This window comes from Artemia sp. Qi Xiang Cuo, chromosome 4 (genome assembly GCF_049724085.1).
Source record: "Artemia sp. Qi Xiang Cuo chromosome 4, ASM4972408v1, whole genome shotgun sequence".
Lineage (NCBI taxonomy): Eukaryota > Metazoa > Arthropoda > Branchiopoda > Anostraca > Artemiidae > Artemia > Artemia sp. Qi Xiang Cuo.
Window position 1 is genome coordinate 57,003,824 of NC_142797.1, and position 23,482 is coordinate 57,027,305.

The following is a 23,482-nucleotide window of genomic DNA, read 5'->3' on the forward strand; positions in this document are numbered from 1 at the left end:
AGATGCTATGTCTCAAAATCAAAATAAAGTATTAAGTTTTGAATCTCAGGGAGAGTTTATTGGGTATAAAAGGATTATCTTATACAACACTTATTTAATAATAATAGTATACATATTTAATGAAAAAATGAACAAATAAGACCGTAAAAACAATATTCAGCTGCTGCTCTTGAGAAAATTCTAGTCAAGAAGAAACATCAAAATATTTAATGAAGTTGAAGTTGCTATCCTTCTAGATCATGTATTTATAATAGTTATATCTGGTTGTTGATTGTAAGCTCCAAAGCCTTGCCCATATCCCGGATATCCAAATGAATTACTATAGCCTCCATATCCTCCATATGGATTACCATACCCTCCGTATCCACCATAGCCAGGTGTCAATGCCGATGCTAATCCTCCAAGAAGGCCGCCTGTAATAAAAATCTCCCTTAACGATCATATAAAACGAAGTGGTTTTATTATTTCTACATAGTCAATTAAACTGTTCAAGGTTACGACAGGTGAATAAAAAGTAACCCTTATAAATAGGCTTTATTCAGCAAAGGTAACCTGATACTTGACATACAGAGCAATTGTTTGGCTTGCACGGGACATTCTACCCACGTTATATAATCCATAACTACAAACATTTCAATGATGCTTAAGGACAAAATATGGGTCTAAACGCCTAAAAAAATACTTATCCTCAAAATAGTTGATAGATAACCAAAAATAAAACCAAAAGCAAAGCTGAAAGGATAAACAAGGAGTACCGTAAATTATAGTAACGTTGGCAATGGTTTCTTGGCAGCTCACAAATAAAAATATTCACAAATACTCTTAAATTCATCAGGTTTAGTCTCAAGAAACATTTTCCATATTAGGTATGTTCCAGAGGTTTATTATTATTGATATTAGTTTACTATAGGCTATGCCTTTACTTTTTGCGTCTTTACTTTCATCTTAAAATGGTAGATAATAGCAAATTCAACCACTAAAGGGATAAAATAAATAAAAGGGGCTTATATTGTAGCTTTTTCTTCCCTTGTAGTTTGTTTAGCACCATCACATTGTTTTACAGTTATAAATTAGAAAATACTCTTTCTGGAAGAAATAAAAGTTATAAAAAAGTAAACAGCCATACTATACCAAAGACGAGTATGAAATAATCTAGTAGAATAAACTAAACTTAAAAAGAACAGAGAATACAATCAATGGATAAATAAGAACCAAAAAATAACAGAAATTACAATTAATAATAAAATCAAACTTTATATCAACATAATTTACCAAAGAAAAGAACAAAGCTACAGGCCGTTAAGCCCTTGAAAGGCGAGAGCGTCAATCGAAAATTTTTAAGTCATAAGCGAATGGTCTGTAGGTCTTTTGGAAATAGATGTGAAAGTAGTAAACAAAGTCCCTGGGAGGTGTCTAGAATATTTATTGAAATCATAAATAAGTCCACGTGGGAGGTATTTGGAAATATGATTGAAAACAACAAATGGTGTGTCTACCACTCTTGAATAAAAATAAAATAATTGAAAGTATGATCTCTTTGAAAATGGTATTTGGAATTTGACTCCTACAGGGATGGATAACATGACATTCTATTACTTTTGTACAAGACCTTAAAGGCTACTAAATACAATATAAAATTAGTATTATAGGAATTCCATGATGTGATGCTCACACTTTTTCCCTTAGATACAATAACAAAGAAACGGGACCATATTTAGCTTAACCCCTGCCATCGGCTATCCCGTCCCATATAAGTTCTCTAGGAAATGCCTCAAAAGACTCAAGTGGACACTAGCGGCACAGACGCCTCTAACGGGAAATCTTGGAACTAAAATTCTCTTATTGATCTAAGCCTTTCCCTGTACTATTGTACTTTTAACATCTCCACTGCACCCACCATATTTACTGCTGATAGTACCTAATTGAGTGAAGCTCTCTACTTGATCAATCTGCTCTTTACCCAACATTTCCTCTTCACTTTCACTTATTCCCAGTCTTAGCGACTTAATCTTCTTAACATCAATTTTCAAACCTGTCTGGATGGGAAGTTTTTAATATTTAATACTTACCAAAAGGAACATGTCTACCATGTCTCACATACTCATTTGTTGAAGATTGTTGCACGGGAACAGCATAGGACACTAAAAAAGAATAATAACAAAATTGAAAAGGATACTTATTTGAACAAGCATAAAACAGCATTCTTTCAAGGTTTTTGATTTTTTTGCATAATAGGTTCTTTATCAGTCAATATCATACAAGAACAACAACAACAACAAAAAAGTAAAAACCATATGTGATAAGGAATAAAAGTAAATTTCTTATTATATATTAAAAGGATTGGCTCAAGGACCAGCAAGGATATTTTTTCGGAGGGGGTTTTGCTCAAAGGTTTTTTTCGATTGGGTTTTACACAAAGAACATCAAAAAACTCATACAAAATTTGTTTATATCCATTTTTGTTACGTTTTTACGATTCAGACAAAAATTTGGGGGGGGGGGGCCAAACTCCTACCCCCCTCTGGATACGGCCTTGACGGCCGGGAATTCAGTATCAATGTAATTTGCACAATTTTCAATATAAGTACATCAAATACGTTGGTAGGGTTCTTAATTAATTTATTTACTTGCAAAAAAGTTCTTTTGAGTTACATTTGCTGAAATTGCCTGATTTTTTTTTTTTTCTTACTCTTATTGCCCTTTATTGATAGTACTTATGCATACATCATTGTCAACTAGGCTCTTTTTTGTCAACAATTATGATTGTAAAATTAATACTACATTTTATATTCTGTAATTAATATCACAGGCTGAATTGTCTTTATTCTTTGAAATGAAAAAAGAGAAAAAATCGGGGATTTTCTCATGACCAAAGTTGATATAGAAGTGAATTGGCTGCATAAATTCAGAAAATATTATTCGAATGGGTTGAATAGTAGATACAGTAGTAATGGTGATGGTAGTAGGTCTAGTCAAGGTAGTGGCAGTTGTGGGAAAAGTATTCATGGGAATATTGGTCTTGAAGGAGTACTCATGGTAGGAGTTGTCATAGTTGGAGAAATCGTGGCATAGACATTTAGTGGTAAGAGAGGTTAACAGAGGAGCGGTAATGGTAGCAATGGGAGCCGATGTTTACCCTCCCACGGAAAATAACTATCCGGAAGATACCCCCCCGTGCAAAATTCCCCCGTTGAAAATACACCCTTTGTGGAGAATACCCCCCGTGAAAAATACCCCGCGAAAAAATATATGCGGAAAACATTCCTCCCCGAAGCTGGTTGGTCTCTAATCACTTTTAACTTATGAAAAAAAAAAACTAGAACTCTCAATTTTTGATCGAATGACCAGCCTCCGAAGTTTCTGCTGGAGCTGGGGATGAGGAAGGAGAAGTCCTCTTAAAGAAGTGGAGCTGGGGATGAGGAAGGAGAAGTCCCCTTATATATCAATTTCACATCTTTGATGTGTTCCTTTTATTACCCCCAGCGGAAAATACCCCCTCCCCAAACAAAAGTCCTGGATACGGCCCTCAGGATTGTATTTCGATTTCTACCTCCACCCTCCCCTCGTCTCTCCCTTAGAGCTAATTATGCATTTATCTGAAGGCTCAATAAGACTTGGGATGTTTTGGTATTAAAATGCACCCTTGGAGGCATCTCCCCCCCTCCCTAACTACGAAACAATCATAGAACCTCATTGTAGAGGTTTAAAGCCTTTATATGCAAATGTTTGAAATTGTAAAATAATGGACAATTTACCAAAGGTAGTGGTAAATGTTTTTAAGACATTTACCAAAAACAGTAAAACTTGTTTAGACATTCAAAATATTTTCGCTAGTCAGGGAGGGAGGGAGATGCCTCAAAGGTTGCACTCTAATACCAGAACGCCTAACTCTCACTGAGCCTTAAGATAAATAAAGAATTAGTTCTAAGAAAGAGACAAGGGGAGGGTGAAGGTAGAAATTGATCAATAATTCAGAGGGACAAATTCAGGAATTTTATTTGGGGACTTATTTTTTTGCAGGGGGGGGGGATTGAGAAAACGCATCAAAAATTTAGTTAAATCGGTCTTCCCCTTTAAGCATTCTCCGAGAGTTCTAATTTAATACACAAACCAGTTCTTAAGATACACTATTTTGAAAATATAAATCCACATAGTGTCTTTTGTTAGATCTAATTTGCATTAATATTCCCTCAAATTTCACCTTCATAGACTTAACCTTAATAGTACTATTATCACAGTAGTTGCGGTGGTAGTAGAAGCAGTTGCAGTGTTAGTGTTGTATTAGTAGTAGTAGTAGCAGTAGTAGAAGCAGTATTAACAGCGGTAGTAGCTTGTGCATGTTGCTCTTTGGTCGTGTTGCTCTTTGGCCTAGACACGTTAATCCGTTACCCAAAACATTTTTGATGTGCGCTTTTGAGACCCTTTTGTCGCCCTTTTCACCTTAATACTCTAAGCCTTACAAGTTGTAACAGTTGAAGTAGTAGTTGGGGTAGTTTAGTAACAATAGTAGTATTAGAAAAAGTAGCGGCGCTATTAGTGTTAGTAATGACATGCATATATTACCGTTTCGTCAATTGATCCTTTAAATATTCTTCGAAAGTTCCAACTTAATACCTAAATCAATTCTTAAGGTACGCCCTTTTAATAATCTGCATGCGCATACTATAATTTTGATTTATTTCAAACTCTTCCTCAATATTCTGTCAAATTTTCATTTTCATACGTGTAGCCTTAATTATACCAGTATCATCGTCGTAGTACTAGTAATAGGAACAGTGGTAGCATTAATAGCGGATTTTTATTAATAGTAACAGCAGTAGTAGCATGATCAATAGCAGTAGTAGCAGGTACATTTTACCTTGTGGTCAACTGAACATCCCACTCATGATTCCCCCTTAAGTTTCCTCTTGATACTATAAGACGTTACAAAAATATTACTGATACGCCCGTATCAACAATCTGTATACGCATAGTATGTTCTGATTTATTTCGACTTCCCCACAACGTTTCCTCAGATGTTTTGTCCAATATCCTCAGACTTAGTAGTACTCGCTACAGAAGTAGTAGTTTTAGTGATAGTAGTGGTAGTAGTAATAGTACTTGTGGTAGCAGTAGAAGCAGCAGTAGTAGTTGTAGTAGTAGTAGCGTGTAAATATTGACTTTTTGGTTAATTCATTATATCCCTTTTCATTTCCTGGAAATTCCAAATTATTACAATCTGTCATTTCCGAGTTACGCCCTTGTGACAACCCACATAAAGATAACATATTATGATTTAGTTTAACACACAACTTTCCCTGAAAGACACATCTTAATACCCTTCGTATTTTGGGAAAGTAGAAGTCCAACATACATACCTTTTCTCAAGAAAATATACTATATGTAAACAATTAACCAATTGTGTAACTTACATCCCTTACCCCGAGTCCTTGGTTGGGGGGGGGGGTTGAAATCCCCAAACACACAATTTCTGAAACTTTCAACAACACTAAAAAATGACGTCTCAAAACTTTATTTGGATGTTTGTTTTGGAAAATGATGGACGTCGGTGGATTTCCTTCAAATCACTTAGAATCTTAAAAAGGGCATTATAGCTACTAATTTGTATGCTACTGAAAAAAAATTCAAATGCATTTACTGAAAAAAATGGTCATCGTCAGCTCAATATAGCCTACATATGCTGGTATTTATTTCTTAGAATTTAACTGATTTTTGTTTTATTCACGTTGTAAATGTTAAAACATTTAAAATAATTTTTTTCAGTTTAGTGGAAATTATTTTCTGGCTTTTAAAAAGCATAGGGTTTAGAACCCTACTCGGATTAATTTCTGCTCGTTTTGAGTTTGACTTATTTTAATTTCTGATTGTTTTGGGTTTCATTTATTTATTGATACTGATTGGTGGTAGTTGAATGCTTGGTTGATTATTTGATTCTATTTTTGCTCATTTTTGGTTTAATGGAGTTCTTTACTTTAAAAATAAAAAAAACTTATTTTGTGCAAAAAGTTTTTTTGATTAATTTCTGTTCGTTTTACATTGACATAGTCTTTTTTGACGGAGAAAGACTGAACCTCTTCTGAAGTTAAAAAACCATCCCTTCCTTAAAAACCTTTAATATCCTCTAGGCATAAGTCACAACCCTTGCCCCTAATCTTTGGGGTTTGTTTCAAGCTCAAAAGCCTTGTTATATGAGATTTAGATTATTTTGAATAGAATGGCTATCTCACAATTTCTATCAGACACATTATGGGACAATATGACGTGTATGTAGGGGGAGGGGTTGCTGCCCTCTGGTCACTTTGACTCTTAAAAAGAGACTAAATCATCTGATAACCAATCCAATGAGCCCCCTTTGAAATTTATATGACCACATTTTCTATAAAAACCCTATATGTCCCCAGGGCATAACTTACAACCCTTGCCCTGAAGGCTGGGGGGATTTGATATCCTCAAAGACATAAGTTCCCGACCTTTCTGATAGGCTTAACAAAATTGCTTAACAAAAGTGTTTGGGGGAAATGATAGACGTGGAGGGAGACATTTGCCCTCTGGTCACTTTCGACTAATACAAAAGCCCCTAGTCCTCTTAATTTCCATTCAAATGAGCCCTTTTTGAAGATTCTACGACAAAACTTTCTGTAAAAACTTTATATGGCCCAAGGGCACAACTTACGACCCTTGTCCTGACGGCTATGGGGGAAGGTTGTCATCCTCAAGGACATAATTTCCATACCTTTCAACTACGTTGAACAAAATAGCCTTATCAAAATGCTGATCAGAAATGTTTGGGGAAATACTGGGCGTGGGGGGGGGGCGATTCTCCCTCTGATTATTTTTGACTATTAAAAAGGGGAATAGCTCCCCCTCTCTATTTCCAATCGAAAGAGCCCTTTTTGAAGTTTTTACGACAACATTTTCTATATGACATTATATACCCCCAGGGCACAATTTACAACCTTAGCCATGAGGGTTGTCACACTCAAAAACATAATTTCCGGATTCTTCGACTGCGTTCAACAAAATTGCTATATAAAAATGCTGATAGGAAGTGTTTGGGGAAATGATGGCTTTGGGGGGGGGGCATTCAATCTCCGATCGCTTTTGACTATTAATAAGGGCACTAGCCCTCTCAATTCCTAATTGAATGAGTCCTTTTTGAAGTTTCTACGACAACGCTGGCAAAGACCTAATTTCCAGAATTTTCAACTATGTTGAATAAAATGTCTGTCTCAAAAGTGAGAGGGGCGTTAGTTGCCTTCCATTAGTTTTCGACTATTAAATAGGGCACTAGCGGCTTCAATTTCCGGTCGAATGAGCCCTTTTTGAAGTTTTTATGACAACGCTTTCTATAAAACCTTATATGCCCCCAGGGTATAACTTACAACCCTTGGGCTTAGGGATGTGGGGGAGTGATATCCTCAAAGACATAATTTCCCGACTTTGGAAGATGGTGGGCGAGGGAGGGGTTTTAGTTTTCTTCCAATCACTTTTGACCATTGAAAAGGACACTAGTCCTTCGAAGTTTTGAAGTTTTCGAAGTTTCTATGACAACGCTCTCTATAAAAACATTATATGCCCCCAGAGAATAACTTACAACTCTGGCCCTGAGGGAGGGGGGAGGGGGGGGCTTATCATCCTCAAAAGACATAGTACCCGGAACTTTCAACTACGGTGTAAAAAAAAGGCCCTTTGAATTTCCAATCGAATAAGCAGGGCATAGCTTACAACCTGTGCCCTGAGGGCTATGGGGGAGTGTCTTCCTCAAAAACATAATTTCTATGTGGAAATCAACTAAGTAGAATAAAATGGCTATCTAAAAAGTTTGATTGGATGTTTTTGGGGAAATGGTGGGCGTGGAAGGGGAGTTAATTGCCTTCCAATCAATTTTGACCCTTAAAAAGCGCACTAGAGCTCTTGATTTCGAATCGTATGAGCACCCTTTGAAGTTTATACGACAACCCCTTCGATTTGAAGTTCCTACGGGAAAAAAAAAAATAAAACATTGGAGCCGTTTGGCCTTTACTATAGGCAACGCTATAGCGTTGCCTCTGAAATAGTCCAAATATCATAGGCAGCGCAATAGTGCTGTCTAAGTAAAGAACTATGTTGGCACAATGTATTATTATTTTTTTTTACCAGGGCACTGCGTATCGAAGGAGTTGTTGTAGACACTTCGAAAAGGGCTCGTTCGATTGGAAATTGGAATGGCTAGTGTCTTTTTTAATAGTCGAAAGTGATTGAAAGACAACTAACACCTCTTCCACACCCACCATTACCCTAAACCCATCCAATCACAATTTTGAGATAGCCATTTTGTTCATCGTAGTTGATTTCCAGATAGAAATTATGTTTTGAGGAGGATACTCCCCCCACAGCCTTCAGGGCAAGGGTTGTAATTTATGCCCTGGGGGGGCATTTAAGGTTTTTATAGAAAGTTTCGTTGTAGAAAATTGAAAAAGAGCTGATTCGATTAAAAATCAAAGGGCTAGTGCTCTTTTTCATAGTCGAAAAAGATTGGAGTGCATCTAACCCCCCTCTCATGCCCACTTTTACCCCAAACACATCCAATCAAAATTTTGAGATGGCTATTTTGTTCAAGGCAGTTGAAAGTACTGGAAACTGGATCTTCGAGGATGACAACCCCCCTAGAGCCTTCAGGGCAAGGGTTGTAAGTTATGCCCTGGGGGCAAATAAGGTTCTTATAGAAAGCGTTGTCGTAGAAACTTCAAATAGGGCTCCCTCTATTGAAAATTAAAATGGCTAGTGCCCTTTTTAATAGTCGAAAGTGATTGGAAGGCAACTAACACCCCTTCCACACCCATTATTTCCCCAAACACATCCAATCAAAATGTTGAGATAGCCATTTTGTTCAACGCAGAGGAAAGTTCTATAAATTATATCTTTGAGCGGGACACTCCCCCCGCCCCCACAGTCTTCAGGGCAAGGGTTATAAATTATGCCCTAGGTGCATATAAGGTTTTTTTTATTGAAAGCTTTGTCGTAGAAACTTGAAAAAGGGCTCATTCGATTGGATATTCAAAGCGCTTGTGTCTTTCTTAATAGTCGAAAGGTGATTGGAGGGCAACTAACCCCCCCCCTCAAACCCACCATTTACCCAAACACATACAATCAAAATTTTGAGATAGACATTTTGTTCAACGTAGTTAAAAGGTCCGGAAATTATGTCTTTGAGGATGAAACTCTCCCTGCAGCCCTAAGGGCAAGGTTTGTAAGTTATGCCCAGGGGGCTTATAAGTTTTTTATAGAAAACATTGTAGTAGAAACTTCAAAAAGGTCTTTGAGGATTACAACCACCCCAAACCTCTCAGGGCAAGGGTTGTAAGCTATTCCCAGGGGGCATATATGGTTTTTATAGAAATTATTTTCGTAGAAACTTCAAAAGGAGCTATTCGATTGGAAGTTCAAAGGGCTAGTGGCCTTTTTAATGGTCGAAATTGATTGGAGGGGAACTAACCCCCCTCTCACACCCACCAGTTTCCCAAACACATTCAATGAAAATTTTGAGATAGACACTTTGTTCAACGTAGTTGAAAGGTCCGGATACTATGTCTTTGAGGATGAAACTCCCCCTACAGCCCTCATGGCAAGCTTTGTAAGTCATGCCCAGGGGGTATATAAGGTTATTATAGAAAACGTTGTCGTAAAAGTTCAAAAAGGGTTCAATCGATTAGAAATTGAAAGGGCTAGGGCCCTTTTTAATATGTGAAAATGATTGGAGGGAAACTAACCCCCCTCTCACGCCCATCATTACCCCAAACATTTGCAATCAAAATTTTGAGATATCTATTTTGTTCAACGCGGTTAGAATTTCTGCAAATTAGATCATTAAGAGCAATGGCCATGTCAGAGTCCTCAGGACAAGGGTTTTAAGTTAAGCCCTGGGGGCATATAAGTTTCTTATTGAAATTTTTGTCGTAGAAACTTCAAAAAAGCTTATGTGATTGGAAATTGAAAGGGCTAGGGCCCTTTTTAGTTGTTGAAAGTGATTGGAGAGCAAGTAATCCCCCTCTCACGCCCACCATTTCCCCAAACACATCCACCTAAAAATTTTGAGATAAGCATTTTCTTAAACATAGTTGAAAGTTCTGGAAATTATGATTTTGAGGATGACAAACCACCCAAACCCCTCAGGGCAAGGGCTGTAAGTTATGCCCTGTGGACGCATAAGGTTTTTATAGAAAGTGTTTCCCCGGAGACTTCAAAAAGGGCTCCATCGATTGGAAATTGAAAGGGCTAGTGCCCTTTTTAATAGTCGAAAGTAATTGGAGGGTAACTAACCAACCTCTCACGCCCACCATTTCCCAAAACACATCGAACCAAAATTTGGAGATAGCCATTTTGTTCAACGTAGATGAAAGTCCTGAAAATTAGGTTATTGAGGATGACAACCCCCTCCCCCCCCACGGCCTTCAAGGCAATGGTTGCAAGTTGTAAGGTATAACATGGGGGCATATAAGGTCTCTTATATATAGAGTACTCATTCAGTCTCTGACCAGTTCACATCTTAAAATAAAAAGTACATTTCATGGATTAATTTTTTACTTGTGGATAAACCTAGGCACGGAGCCAATTGATTTTGCGTAAGAAATTATTAAGCTAAAATCTGATTACACAAGTGACTTGCATCTGATTACGGCTTAAGGATTATTTATGGATTGTAGTTTTGGATTAGTATTCAGCACTATTATCATCTGAATCGTGCATTGAAATACTTGGACTGCTTGCAATTACTTGAAATTATTTGCAAATTACTGGATTAATTGGCCCACTCAAAGATAAGTAATTATTTATTTTCAGTGCTACGCTCATGTCGAAATTCAAGCCTTTTGACATTGTTCTCGCTAGTTTCAAAAGTTACCCCCTTGGCCAGCAACTGTTTTGCAGTCAAAAAGTGGTGCTAAAGGATTATGGAGATATACAGTTTTTTGCTACGGCGATCATTCTGAGCACCAAGTTTTAGAGTCTAATTTGAAATTACTTTCGGATAACCCTAGTGTTCGCAAAAGAACGGAAAAAGATGTTGGTAAAGCATTTACCGAATTAGATTCGTTTCCAGACATTTATAAATCGTCATCACCTACTTATCTAGCATTAAACCCAGCGAGCGTTAATGCAGAAGACTCACTGGCACCTAGCCTAATCCTGCAAAAAATAGCCTTTACCCAGGATGAATTAAATCGGACACAAGTGAATCTTACAGCTGAGATTTCCCGTCAAGTTAAGGCTAAACTATCAGACCCTGATACAGCGAATCAAGCAATTGATATTATAGTAAAAAAAATTCATGATGCTATTTCCATTGATTACAATCCAAAATTTCAAGAAATAGAAAAATCGCTCAGAGGACTATTTGCAATGGTTATAAGCTTGGAAAGTAGGATTTTATCATTGGAATCGAAAGTGGATGACTTTGAGCAAGAAAAGAGGTTGGATTGCTTAGTGATGAATGGAGTAAGGCAGAGGCCTGGAAATGACCTAAAGAAAGAAGTATCGGCTATCATTAAAGACAAGATGCTGGTCCCTGGTTTTGAAGTTAATAATATTGTAAATGTTTATCGATTTAGTTTGAATGACTCTAATGATTAATCTAAAGTGTCTCCAGTGCTAATACGCTTCGAAAATGTGGAATTAGCTCGAGTTGTTTCAAAGAAAAGACTAAACTAGCAAAGAGTGGAATATTTTTATCAGAATCGCTAACAAAAAAGCGTCGTGAAATTTTAAATGCGGCAGGAGATTGCTTCGGTAAATTTAATGTATGGACCGCCCGGGGGCAAATTTTGGCCAGACCACGTGGTCAATAAATGATATGAAAGGTTCGATCATTCGCAGATTGTGCTTTGATATTTTTTTTTTTTTTTATTGTTTTTTTTTTTTTTTTGCATTTTTATTTTATGTTTTAATGCTATATCTAAAATCGATTGTCTTTTTTTACTGTCAAATTAGAAACGCCCCCAGTTGCAGAATGACTTTTTAAGCTTGAAAATAACCCGTTAGATTTTTTAAGCATTATTAATAATTCTATCGGACCTGTCAATATTGATTTGACCACAGTGAACCACACAGTAATAAGTAAATATGTTTCTAGTCTGAGGGAGGCTGTCAAGCGGGATGGATATTTTCCAGTGCTCCAGTTGAATATCCAGGGTCTTTGTTCTTCAATTGACCATCTAAAACAGATTGTTTCGGATGGGCTACCTGACGTTGTTGGTTTATGCGAGACTTTTTTAGATTCTAAAAATGATATGCTTTTGGATTTGCAAGGTTATAAAATGGAACGACTGAATCGACAAAAGATGAACAAGGGTGGTCTTGCTTTGTATATTTCTAATAATCTCCCATATTCTCTTAGAATGGATTTATCCAGAAATATCGAAGGTGTCTTTGAGTCACTGTTCTTCGATATTAAATGTAGAGGTAAGGATTTAATTGTTGGTATTATTTATCGATCTCCTCGTGGCTCTATTCTTCTCTTTCTACGCATCCTTAATCATCTGCTGGATCCTCAAACAGTCGACTGAAATAATTATAATGGGAGATTTTAATATAAATTTGATGGATATAAGGTCTTCCGTATCTTTGGATTTTCTTTCGTCTATGCTTGCCGCAGGTACTTTACCTTCTTTATGTATCCCATCTCGCATAACAGAGACTACGTCATCTCTGATTGACAATATTTTCTGTACGGCCACCTTGATCCAAAATTATGTTTTAGTGAGCGACATTTCCGATCATTTCCCTGTTTACGCTAGATACTGTTTTGATAAACTGACTATTGAAAGGACTGGTGAGTCTAGTATGAGGCCTTTTAGATATGGTGAAGTGGAATTGATGCTTCTTCGGTTAAGGTTGGCAGGAATTTTTTGGGGGGATTTTGAGAGTGATTCTGATTTTGGTAATTCATTTGATACTTTTTATGAGCCTATTAAAGAAGCTGTTCTTGATGTTTGTTCTATTTCACCTTCTAATCGTAAGTCTAAGAATGCTTTTCCTCTAAATCCTTGGATAACCCCTGGTCTCCTTAGGAGTCGTAGGAGAAAAAATAATCTCTGGAGGACCTTTAAGTCTGCTAGCCCCTCAATGAAAGCTATTTGCTTTCAGCGATTTAAAATTTATGGGAATATTTACAATTCTGTGTCGAAAGGCCAAGTCACAGTATTATTTTAATTGTTTTTCAGATTGTGGTAAAGATATACGAAAAACATGGCAGGTTATAAATTCTGTGCTTAGGCCCTCTTTTCAGTCTCCATCAGCCCCTTCTTGTTTGGATCTCGATGGCAAAATCATCGAAGGTGAACTGAATGTTCAAGATGAATTCACTTCATATTTTGCGAATATTGGTAAAAGGACCGCTTCGGCTGTTGGTTTTTCTCCTTCAGGATCCAACTTCAGGTCTTATCTTGGGCCACCTTGTATGAAGTCAATGTTTTTGGAACCAGCGACGGAGAAAGAAATAGCTAAAATTGTTATGGGATTGAAAAATTGTTCGTCGTCTGGCCCTGATAATATTCCTACTAAAGTAATTAAGTTCACACTTCCTTCCATTATTTATCCCTTAACAAAACTTATTAACCTCTCCTTTCAGCATGGTATTTTCCCGAGTAGTCTCAAGCGTGCTCGAGTTATCATATTATATAAGGGGGGGACACGACATGATCCAGCCAACTATCAGCCAATTTCTTTTTTGTCTGTGTTTAGCAAAACATTTGAGAAGGCGATGCTTTCTCGTCTTAATAATTTTCTTAGTTCTAAAGATTTTTTTCATGTTTTTCAATTTGGTTTTCGAGCACATCATTTGACTGAGCGTGCTTGTGCAGTTCTTCTGAATTATATTCATTCTGCCATAGATTCCCATTTGATTCCTGCTGCTTTGTTTCTGGATGTTCGTAAAGCCTTTGATTCTTTAACCCACAGTGTTCTTCTATTTAAACTTTCTCATTTTGGCGTAAGAGGTAGTGTGTTTGATTGGTTCAAGTCTTTCTTGTCTGGTAGAATAATTTCTGTTGATCCGCTTTTTCGCTCACCATCTAATGTTGACCAGGGGGTCCCTCAAGGGTCAGTTTTAGGGCCGGCACTGTTTTTAATTTATATAAATGACCTAATTTTTGCAGTTAGAAATAAAAATCCTCTTTATTGCTGTCGTCTATGTCATCCAACAGTCTCCCTTACCCACAACTATAGTTTGCATACCTCGGATTCTCTTGTGACTTTTGCCGATGATACCACCCTTATTACTTCTGGGAGAACAGAGGATGAGGTTCGTACAAAGTTAGTGGACCTCTTTGAGAGAGTTTCAACTTGGTTTGATGCTAACTCTCTTGCCTTAAATGTTTCTAAAACTAGATTTTTAGTTTTTTCTTGTATATCTCAGGCTTGTCCTTTATTATCTGAAATTCATTTATCCAAGGGCTGTATTGGTAGACCAAAGGATAGCCATGTCCGTTTCCCAGGTATCCTCCAACATGAAAATTTATCTTTTAAACATAATATTGATTTGATTAAAATGAAGGTATGCAGAAACCTCGGTACTCTAAGAAAACTAAAACATATCTTTCCAGGGCCAATTCTAAGAATCCTATTTCATAGCTTAATTCATTCTTATGTTTCCTATTGTTCAGTCATATGGATGTCTACTTTCCCTTCTTTTCTCAAACCGCTTTCGAATACTTATGATAAAGCTATAAATCTTATCCAGGATGTAAATCGTTTGGCATCTAAACCGTTACTTGATATTAAAAAACTTTATATTCTTTCCTGTGCGTCTTTCGCTTTTCTTCAGCTCCATGGTGATATTCCTTGGTCCCTTAGATTTACGTCTTCTTTTGTATCTGATCGGTCAAATTATCAACTCTGTAGTTTTCTAAATATCCAAATTCCCCATAAACCGACAATAAGATCCGATTTTAATCCTCTTGTTGCGTTTCATTTGACATGGGACACCCTTCCCTATTCGGCTCGAGAATGCCACTCGTTTGGCACCTTCAAAAGACTAGTAAAAAAATATTTGTTTTCATGTGATTAATTTTCTTTACTTTTGCCTGCTGCCAATAGTTTTATTCATTTAATTTTTATTTTTTTTTATTATTATTTTTTTATATATATAGATGTTGTGATTCACTGTAGTTTGATAAAGCTTATTTAGTGAACTCTCCTTTTTTTTTTATATATGTTGTGATTCAATGTAGTTTGATAAAGCTTATTTAGTGAACTCTCCTTATTTTTTTTTTTTTTTTTTTTTTTTTTTTTTTTTTATTAAGCAAATGCTTTACATGTTAAAAGTTTAAAAGCTTATATTTATATGTTTAAATATTAATGTTATGTTTATATTGTTAAAATCTTAAGCGTTTAAATGTTTAATGTTTATTTGATCTTTTCATAAACCCCCTCCTACAGGCCATGGAGCCTTTGTGGGGATTTGTAGATTGTTATGTAATTATTTTACTGATATATGGAAAATAAATCTATCTATCTATCTATCTATAGAAAATATTGTCGTAGAAACTTCAAAAAAGACTCATTCAATTGGAAATTGAAAGGGCAAGTGCCCTTTTTAATAGGCTAGTCGAAACGTATTAGAGGGCATCTAACCCCCCTATTGCGCCCACCTTTTCCCCAAACACATCCAATCAAAATTATGAAATATCCATTTTGTTCAACGTAGTTGAAAATTCTGGAAATTAGGTCTTTGAGGATGACAACCCTCACAGCCCTCAGGGCAAGGGTTGAAAATTATGCCCTGGGGTTATATATGGTTCTTATAGAAAGTGTTGTCGTAGCAACTTCAAAAAGGGCTCTTTCGAATGGAAATTTAAATGGCTAGTGGCCTTTTTAATAGTCTACAGTGATTGGGAGGCAACTAACACCCCTTCCACGCCCACCACTTCCCCAAACACGTCGAATAAAAATTTCGATATAGCCATTTTGTTCAACGAAGTTGAAAGTTCTGTAAATTATATCTTTGAGCAGGATACCCCCCCCCAGTCTTCAGGGCAAGGTTTATAAGTTATGTCCTGGGGAAAAAAATAGTTCTTATGGAAGGAATGCTCGTCTAAACTTCAGAGAATGCTCATTTCATTGGAAGTTGAAACTTCTAGTTGACTTTATAATCGTGAATAGATATCGGAGGGTTTCAACGCCCCCCTCCCCACGCCCTTTTTCCCAAATGCATCAAATAAAAATTTTGAGATTGCTATTTTGTTAAAAATAGTTGAAAGATCTTATAACAGAAACTTTGGCGTCGACACAACCCCCCCCCAAGGCCCGGGGGCAGGCGTTGTAAGTTATGCCCTGGGGGCATATATGGTTTTTATGGAAGGGATGCTCGTAAAACTTTAAACAGGGCTCGTTTGATAGGAAATATTGTTCTAATGGAAGGGATTCTCGTAAAAACTTCAGAGAGGCCTCATTTGATTGCAAATTGAAAGTTCTAGTTAAGTTGTTGAGAGTCTAAAGAGATTGGAGGGCGACTAGCCCCCATGCCCCTATTTTCCCCAAATGTATCCGATAAAAACTTTGAGATAGCCATTACGTTAGAAATAGTTCAAAAGTCAGATAACAAAAACTCGGGTGTCGACACAACCCCCCAGGACCCAGGAGCAGGCATTATAAATTGTGCCTTGGGGCATATATGGATCTTATGAAAAGGATGCTCGTAAAAACTTTCGAGAGGGCTCACTTTATTGGAAATTGAAAGTTCGAGCTCACTTTTTAAATGTCAAAAGAGATCCCAGGGTAACTAGCCCCCCCCCCCACACCTTCTTCTTCCAAACCCATCTAATGACAATTTTGAGATAGACATTTTGTTAAAAATAGTTCAAAGGTCGGATAAGAAAAACTCCGATGTCAATTCAACCCCCCAGGACCCGGGGGCAGGCGTTGTAAGTTATGCCCTGAGGACATGTATGGTTCTTATGAAACGGATGCTCGTATAAACTTCATAGATGGCTCATTTGATTGGAAATTGAAATTTCTAGTTTAATTATTCAGAGTCAAGAGATTTAACGGCAACTATGCCCCCCCCCGCCCCCACGCCCTTTTTTCCCCAAACCCATCCGCTACAAATTTTGAGATAGCCAGTTTTTTTTAAAATTTGTTAAAAAATTAGATAACAAAAACTCGGTGACAACATAACCCCCAGGGCCCGGGGGCTAGGCGTTGTAAGTGTTGTCCGGGGTGGGGCATATATGGCTCTTATGGAAGGGATGCTCGTATAAACTTCAGAGAGGGCCCATTTGATTGGAAATTGAAAGTTCTAGTTCACTTTGTAAGAGTCAAAAGATATCAAGGGCAACTTGGATAAAAAATTTTTAGCCGATAAAATTTTTAAAATAGCTATTTCATTCAAAATAGTTCAAAGGTCAAATAAGAAAAACTTCTGTGTCGACGCCATCCCCCAGGGCCTGGAGGCAGGCGTTGTAAACATTGCTCTGGGGGATATATAGTTCTATGAAAGGGATGCCCGTATAAACTTCGGAGAGGGCTCGTTTGATTGGAAATTGAAAGTCTTTGTTCACTTTTTAAGAGTCAAAAGAGATCGGAGGGCAACTAGCCCCCTCCCCTCCACGCCTCAAGTGGATCAGATAAAAATTTTGAGGTAAATGTTTTGTTAAAAATAGTTCCAGGTTCAGATAACAAAAACTCCGGTGTCGACACAGCCCACCAGGGCTGGGGGGTAGGCGCTGTAAGTTATGCTCTGGGGGCATACATGGTTGTTATGGGAGGGATGGCCGTATAAACTTCATTGAGGGCTTATTTGATTGGAAATTGAAAGTTGTAATACACTTTTTAAGATTCAAAAGTTATCGGAGGGCCGCTAGCCTCGCCCACACACTCCATTTATTTTATTCCCAGAGATACTTCATATAGAAGGGGTCGTCGTATAAACTTCAAAGGGGGCTCATTCAATTGGAAATCGAGAGCTCTAGTGCCCCTTTTATGAGTCAAGAGTGGTCGGAGGGCAACCCCCTCCCCCAAACCCTGTTTCCCCAAATACATCTGATAAAATATTTGAGGTTGCCATTTTGTTAAAAATGGTTCAGAAATCTTATAACAAAAACTCCTGTACGTATGACCATTTTGTTAACAATAGTTCAAAGGTCAGATAAGAAAAACCCCTGTGTCGATGCAACCCCCCAGGACCCGGGGTAAAACCTAGTGCGTCACTGGTGCTTTACTGAAAACTATATGTGTCTTGAATAGTATTGGAAAGTATAAACAAAATCAAATTGAATATTTGATATATAATGATATTAATTGTTGAAAGATCCATCAGTTCAAGATTTTATTTCATTGTAATTTTATTTTCATTTTCAATGCTGTAAGAGCTAGAAAAGAAAACATTTGTAATATAATTCGTTTCAAACAGTTCGTGGTAACGAACTGTAAGTAAGGAGCGGCCTGGCTCAATGGTAACCGAAACTCTAGAAAACGGGTTTTTGATACCAATAGATACATCAAAAGAATCAAATTTTAATGCTGATTTCAGATATATAACTTCCATCAAGTTTAGTGCTACCTATCAAAAGTTACGCGCCTGAGAAAATTTGGCTGATTTTCAAAAAAGGGGGAAAGACCCCCTAAAAGTTATATAACATTAGTGAAAATAACACCATCAGATTCAGCTTATCCGAGAACCCTACTGTTGAGGTTTCAAGCTCCTATCTGCAAAAATGAGGAATTTTCCATTTTTTGCCAGAATAAATATCACGGTTGCGTGTTTGTTTGTTTTTTTTTTTGTTTTTTGGGTAGTTGTTTTTTACCCACGTATGTCCATTTCGAAAAATGTTGAATAGAAAAAAGTTGGTGGAGGAATTCGAATGGGAAAAAAAAGTTATATCTCCCATATTAATTGACCAAAAAAAATGGAGGGTAACAAGGCCCCTTCCCACGCTTTTTTATCTCCCAAAGTTGCCTGATAAAAATTTTGAGATAGCCATTTTGTTCAGCATGGTCGAAAATATGATAAAAATGTCTTTTAGGATGACTTGATCCCCCAAAGTCCCCAGGGGGAGGGCTGAAAGTTATGAACTTTACTCAATGTTAACATATAGTATTGGTTATTGGGAAGTATACAGACTTTTTCAGAGGAGATTTTTTCTGGTAGGTGGGGGAAGGAGAGGGTCGGGGGCTATATGGAAGGGTCTTTCCATGAAGGAAGTTTTCATGGGGGAAGGGACATTGCTATGAAGGGGGCGCCGGATTTCCCAGCATTATTAAAGAAAAAGATCAGGAATTAAATAAAAAAAAACAAGTTTTTCAACTGATCAACTGACTGTGATTAAGAGGTCATTTTTAAAGAACTGGAAAAAAAAATTCGAACTATAGTTTAAAGAGCAGGGTATTGACTAGGGGGCGAACCCCCTAATATACGTGTTAAAAATTTATGAATATAGAAGTTCGTTACGTAAGTTAATTCTAAGTTACGTATATTTATTACTAATAAAAACGTTCGTAAATAAAATTAAACAAGTTTCGAGAAAGCCATTTAACCAAATAATATGAAATTTTGTTTTAATTATTCATGTACGGTGAGCCAAAATCAAAACCTGCATTAATTCAAAAACGTTCAAAAATTAAATAAAAAAAACAAGTTTTTTTAACTGAAAGTAAGGAACGACGTTAAAACTTAAAACGAACAGAAATTATTCCGTATATGAAGGGGCTGTCCCTCCTCAACGCCTCGCTCTTTACGCTAAAGTTTGACTTTCTCACAACTCTATTTTTTTAAACAATAAAAAAACTTTAGCGTAAAGAGCGAGGCGTTGAGGAGGGGACAGCCCCCTTCATATACGGAATAATTTCTGTTCGTTTTAAGTTTTAACGTCGTTCCTTACTTTCAGTTAAAAAAACTTGTTTTTTTTATTTAATTCAGTTAAGATCCAATGGCGCAGTAGGCTTTTGGTTTTTATTTATAGTTAAGGAAGCGGGCAGTATTCAAACTCTTGTTTGTTGTGTAACAATTTTTTCTTGAACAACTTTAGAAAGAACTAATAAATTAAACTGAATATTTGATGTATAATGATATTAATTGCGAAAAGATCATCAGTTCAAAATTCAACTATAATTTTAATGTTTATTTTCAATATTAAGTACAAAAAGAAGATATTTGTAATAAAATTGGTTTTCAGTAAAGCACCAATGACGCATTAGGTTTTAAACTTTTACAGCTAGGGAAGGAGGCGATATTCAAACTCTTGTTTGTAGTGATTTTTGTTCGTTTCAACCTTGATTTGCAAATTCAATTTAAGTTTCACTCGTTTTAAGATTTATTTATTCATTGACATTAATGTCCATTATATGTTTGTTTGCAATGATTGTTTATTTAATTTCTGTTTGTTTTTAGTTTCATTTATACTTCGATAGGAAAATATTTTTTTTCGTTTTAAGCTTGATTTTCATATTCAATCCAAGCATTACTCGCTTTAAGATCTATTTTTGTATTTATATTGCTACTTGTTGTATGTTTTTGCTATGATTGTTTATTTAATTTCTGCTCGTTTTGGGTTTCATTTATTCTTTAATAGTAATTTCTGGTCGTTTTAAATTTTAATTTTAACAGGTATTTGTATCTGCTGAGCTTAAGTTTAAAATGGCCTTTACTTTTCTTTGAAAAATTTATTTTCCGGAAAGTTTTTTTTAATTAATTAAATGAAAAGACTATCTCAAACTTTCTATTAGATAAATTTCGGGAAAATATGACGTGTGTGTGCGTGTTGGGGGGGGGAGGTAGCTACCCTCCGATCACTTTGACTCTTACTAATGTCAATAGAGTTTCTGATAACCAATCCACTAATCCCCCTCTGAAGTTTATATAAACACGCTTTTTGCAAGAACCTTTTATACCCCGAGGGCATAACTTGCAACACTTGTCCTGAGCGCTGTGGCAGGTTGTCGTTCTCAAAGACTTAATTTCTGGACCTTTAAATTACGTTAAACAAATGGTTATCTCAAGATTTTGTTCGGAAATGTTTGGGGAAATGAAGGGCGTGGGGGGGAGGCGGGCATTTACCCTCTGATCCCCTTCGACTATTAAAAAGAGCACTAGTCCTCTTAGTTTTCAATCGAATGAGCCCCTTTTGAAGTTTCTACGACAACGCTTTCAATAAAAACCTTATATGTCCCCAGAAGATAACTTACAACCCTTACCTTGAGGGCTGGGTTCTCATCCTCAAAGATATAGTTTATCGACCTTTCAATTACGCTGAATAAAATGGCTATCTCAAAATTTTGATCGAAAGTGTTTGGGGAAATGATGGGCGTGGGAGGGGGGTCATTTGCCCTCTGATCACTTTCTACCATTTAAAAGGGCACTAGCCCTCTTAATTTCCAATTGAATGAGCCCTTTGTGAAGTTTCTACTACAAATTCTTCTATACAAAGTGCCCTGGTCTAAATAAGAAAAACAATAATACATTGTGCCAACAGCATTCTTTACTTAGGTAGTGCTATTGCACTGCCTATGGTTACTGGTAATTTCGGGCTTGAATTATTATAAGAGTTTATTTCTGCTTATCTCAAGTTTATTATGGCCTTGTTTATTCTTTGAATTTTTTTTTGAATTATTTTCTTAAAATAATATCTGTTCGTGTTTGATTGCCTAGTTTTCAAGTTTTTCAACCTTCCCCATTTCAAAATTTTGATCAGATTCGTTCGAAGGAAAAATGGTGCAAAGAGGGAGATGGTTGTCCTCTGATGGATTTTGAATCTTAAAAAGGTATCTAAAACTTTCATTTTCTAGTCAAATGAGCCTCCTCGATAATTTTTAAAACCATCAGGATAAATATTTTGCTTTTGGAAATTTTAAATAAAAGGGTTATCTCAAAATTTTATCGGATCTATTTGGGACAAACAGATGTGAGTAGGGAGGGATAGTTTGCCCTACAATCACTTTAGACTCTTAAAAGAGAACTGGAAATTTCAATTTCCAGTAAAATGGGCCTCTTCTTAAGTTTATACGACCGCCTTTTCAACGAAAACCATATATGACCCGGGACATAATTTACAACACTTGTTCCCAGGCTTTGGAGGGTTGTTTCAACCGTATAGGCATTGTTAAATGAGCTTTGGACTATTTTGAACACGATGGATGTCTCAAAACTCTCAAAGGAAAACTACCCTTTGAGAGTGATATAACCCAATTAAAACCAACAAAGTTTTTTATGTAAGTAGGTTATTAAAGCCTACTTCGTCAATGGCGATTTATTTAAAACTATGTGTCTTGAATAATCCTTGGAAAGAACTAATAAAATTAAACTGAATATTTGACAAATAATGATATTAATTGCTGAAAACTCAGCAGTTCAAAATTTTATTTCACTGTAATTTTTACTTTCATTTTCAATGTTGTAAGTAGAGAGAAAATGACACAGTATGCTTTAGAATTTTACAGTTAGGGAAGGGAGAGTAGCCAAACTCTTGTTTGTAGTGAAATTGTATGTTTCTTGAACAGTCTTTGAAAGAAACTTTCTCTTTCTATGAGCTGTTTAGACGGATCATTTTCCACGCCAGAAACGGCCGTATAGACGGACCATTTTACGGCAGCATTAGACATGGAACTTTTTCTAGATCAGCACTCATTATAGCCTATGCCTTTTTCAAACTTCTTACTAGTGGTTGAGAAAATATCTAAATAAGCGATTTTGTTTCATCAATTGAAAAGCAGATATGATACCTTTGAGAAAATATATTATCAACTAAATAAGATACGGAATGATGGCGTGGAAAAATTAGCAAAGCCTTCCTTCTCGTTTTCTCTAGTTGATTGATCTGACTTTAATATTTTGATTTGATTGTCCTTAAGCTGAATGAATTGCACTGAAATTTTTTTTTAATAGAACATTTAAGTTTAAAACTTTAAAAGTTTTAATGGTCAAACACCAATGAATTCACCTTCTGATATGCTTAAAAATGAATTACCTGCTAGAAAAGAATTACCTGCTGATATGCTTAAAAAAGAATTACCTGCTAGAAAAACCAAAACTAAGAGAGACACGCTTGTTTTCATCTTTGTTACTGAAGCTTTTCAGTCAATCGGTTTTGTTATTAATACATCTTCAGATGTCATGCAATAGCTGGAAAAAACATAGAATTGAGCCACATCTTTATAAACTAGCATTCAAATCATGTAGAACATTAATTGCTATTCACAAGGTGTTGATGGCTACAAGAGATATTACAAACTTGACTCGACTATCTGAATTAAAGTAGTAAAATGTACCACTGAACATATTGGACTTGAATTATTATTTAAAAACGAAGGAAGATCATTAAAGACAAAAGCTGACCAGAAATTGACCCGAATTAAACTGTCTCGAGTTAATTTTCAACTTCTGTAAAATTCTGACTCAGTGTTAACAAAAACTTGTTGTAATGTCCCCATTTTGAATGGAACTCAATGGTTGTCCCGTATATATATATATATATATATATATATATATATATATATATATATATATATATATATATAT

General features: G+C 36.2%; 1 protein-coding gene across 1 annotated transcript; it reads right to left on the minus strand.

The window, feature by feature from the left end:
- Positions 1 to 43: 43 nt before the first annotated feature.
- On the minus strand, positions 44 to 23,069 carry LOC148953269 (uncharacterized). Its single transcript, XM_089087595.1, has 3 exons — positions 22,977 to 23,069; positions 2,070 to 2,141; positions 44 to 413 (listed from the first exon to the last, which is right to left on the minus strand). The coding sequence occupies exons 1-3, from the start codon at positions 23,017 to 23,019 to the stop codon at positions 238 to 240; spliced, it is 291 nt and encodes a 96-aa protein (XP_088943721.1). The 5' UTR covers positions 23,020 to 23,069; the 3' UTR covers positions 44 to 237.
- Between the last annotated feature and the right edge of the window lie 413 nt (positions 23,070 to 23,482).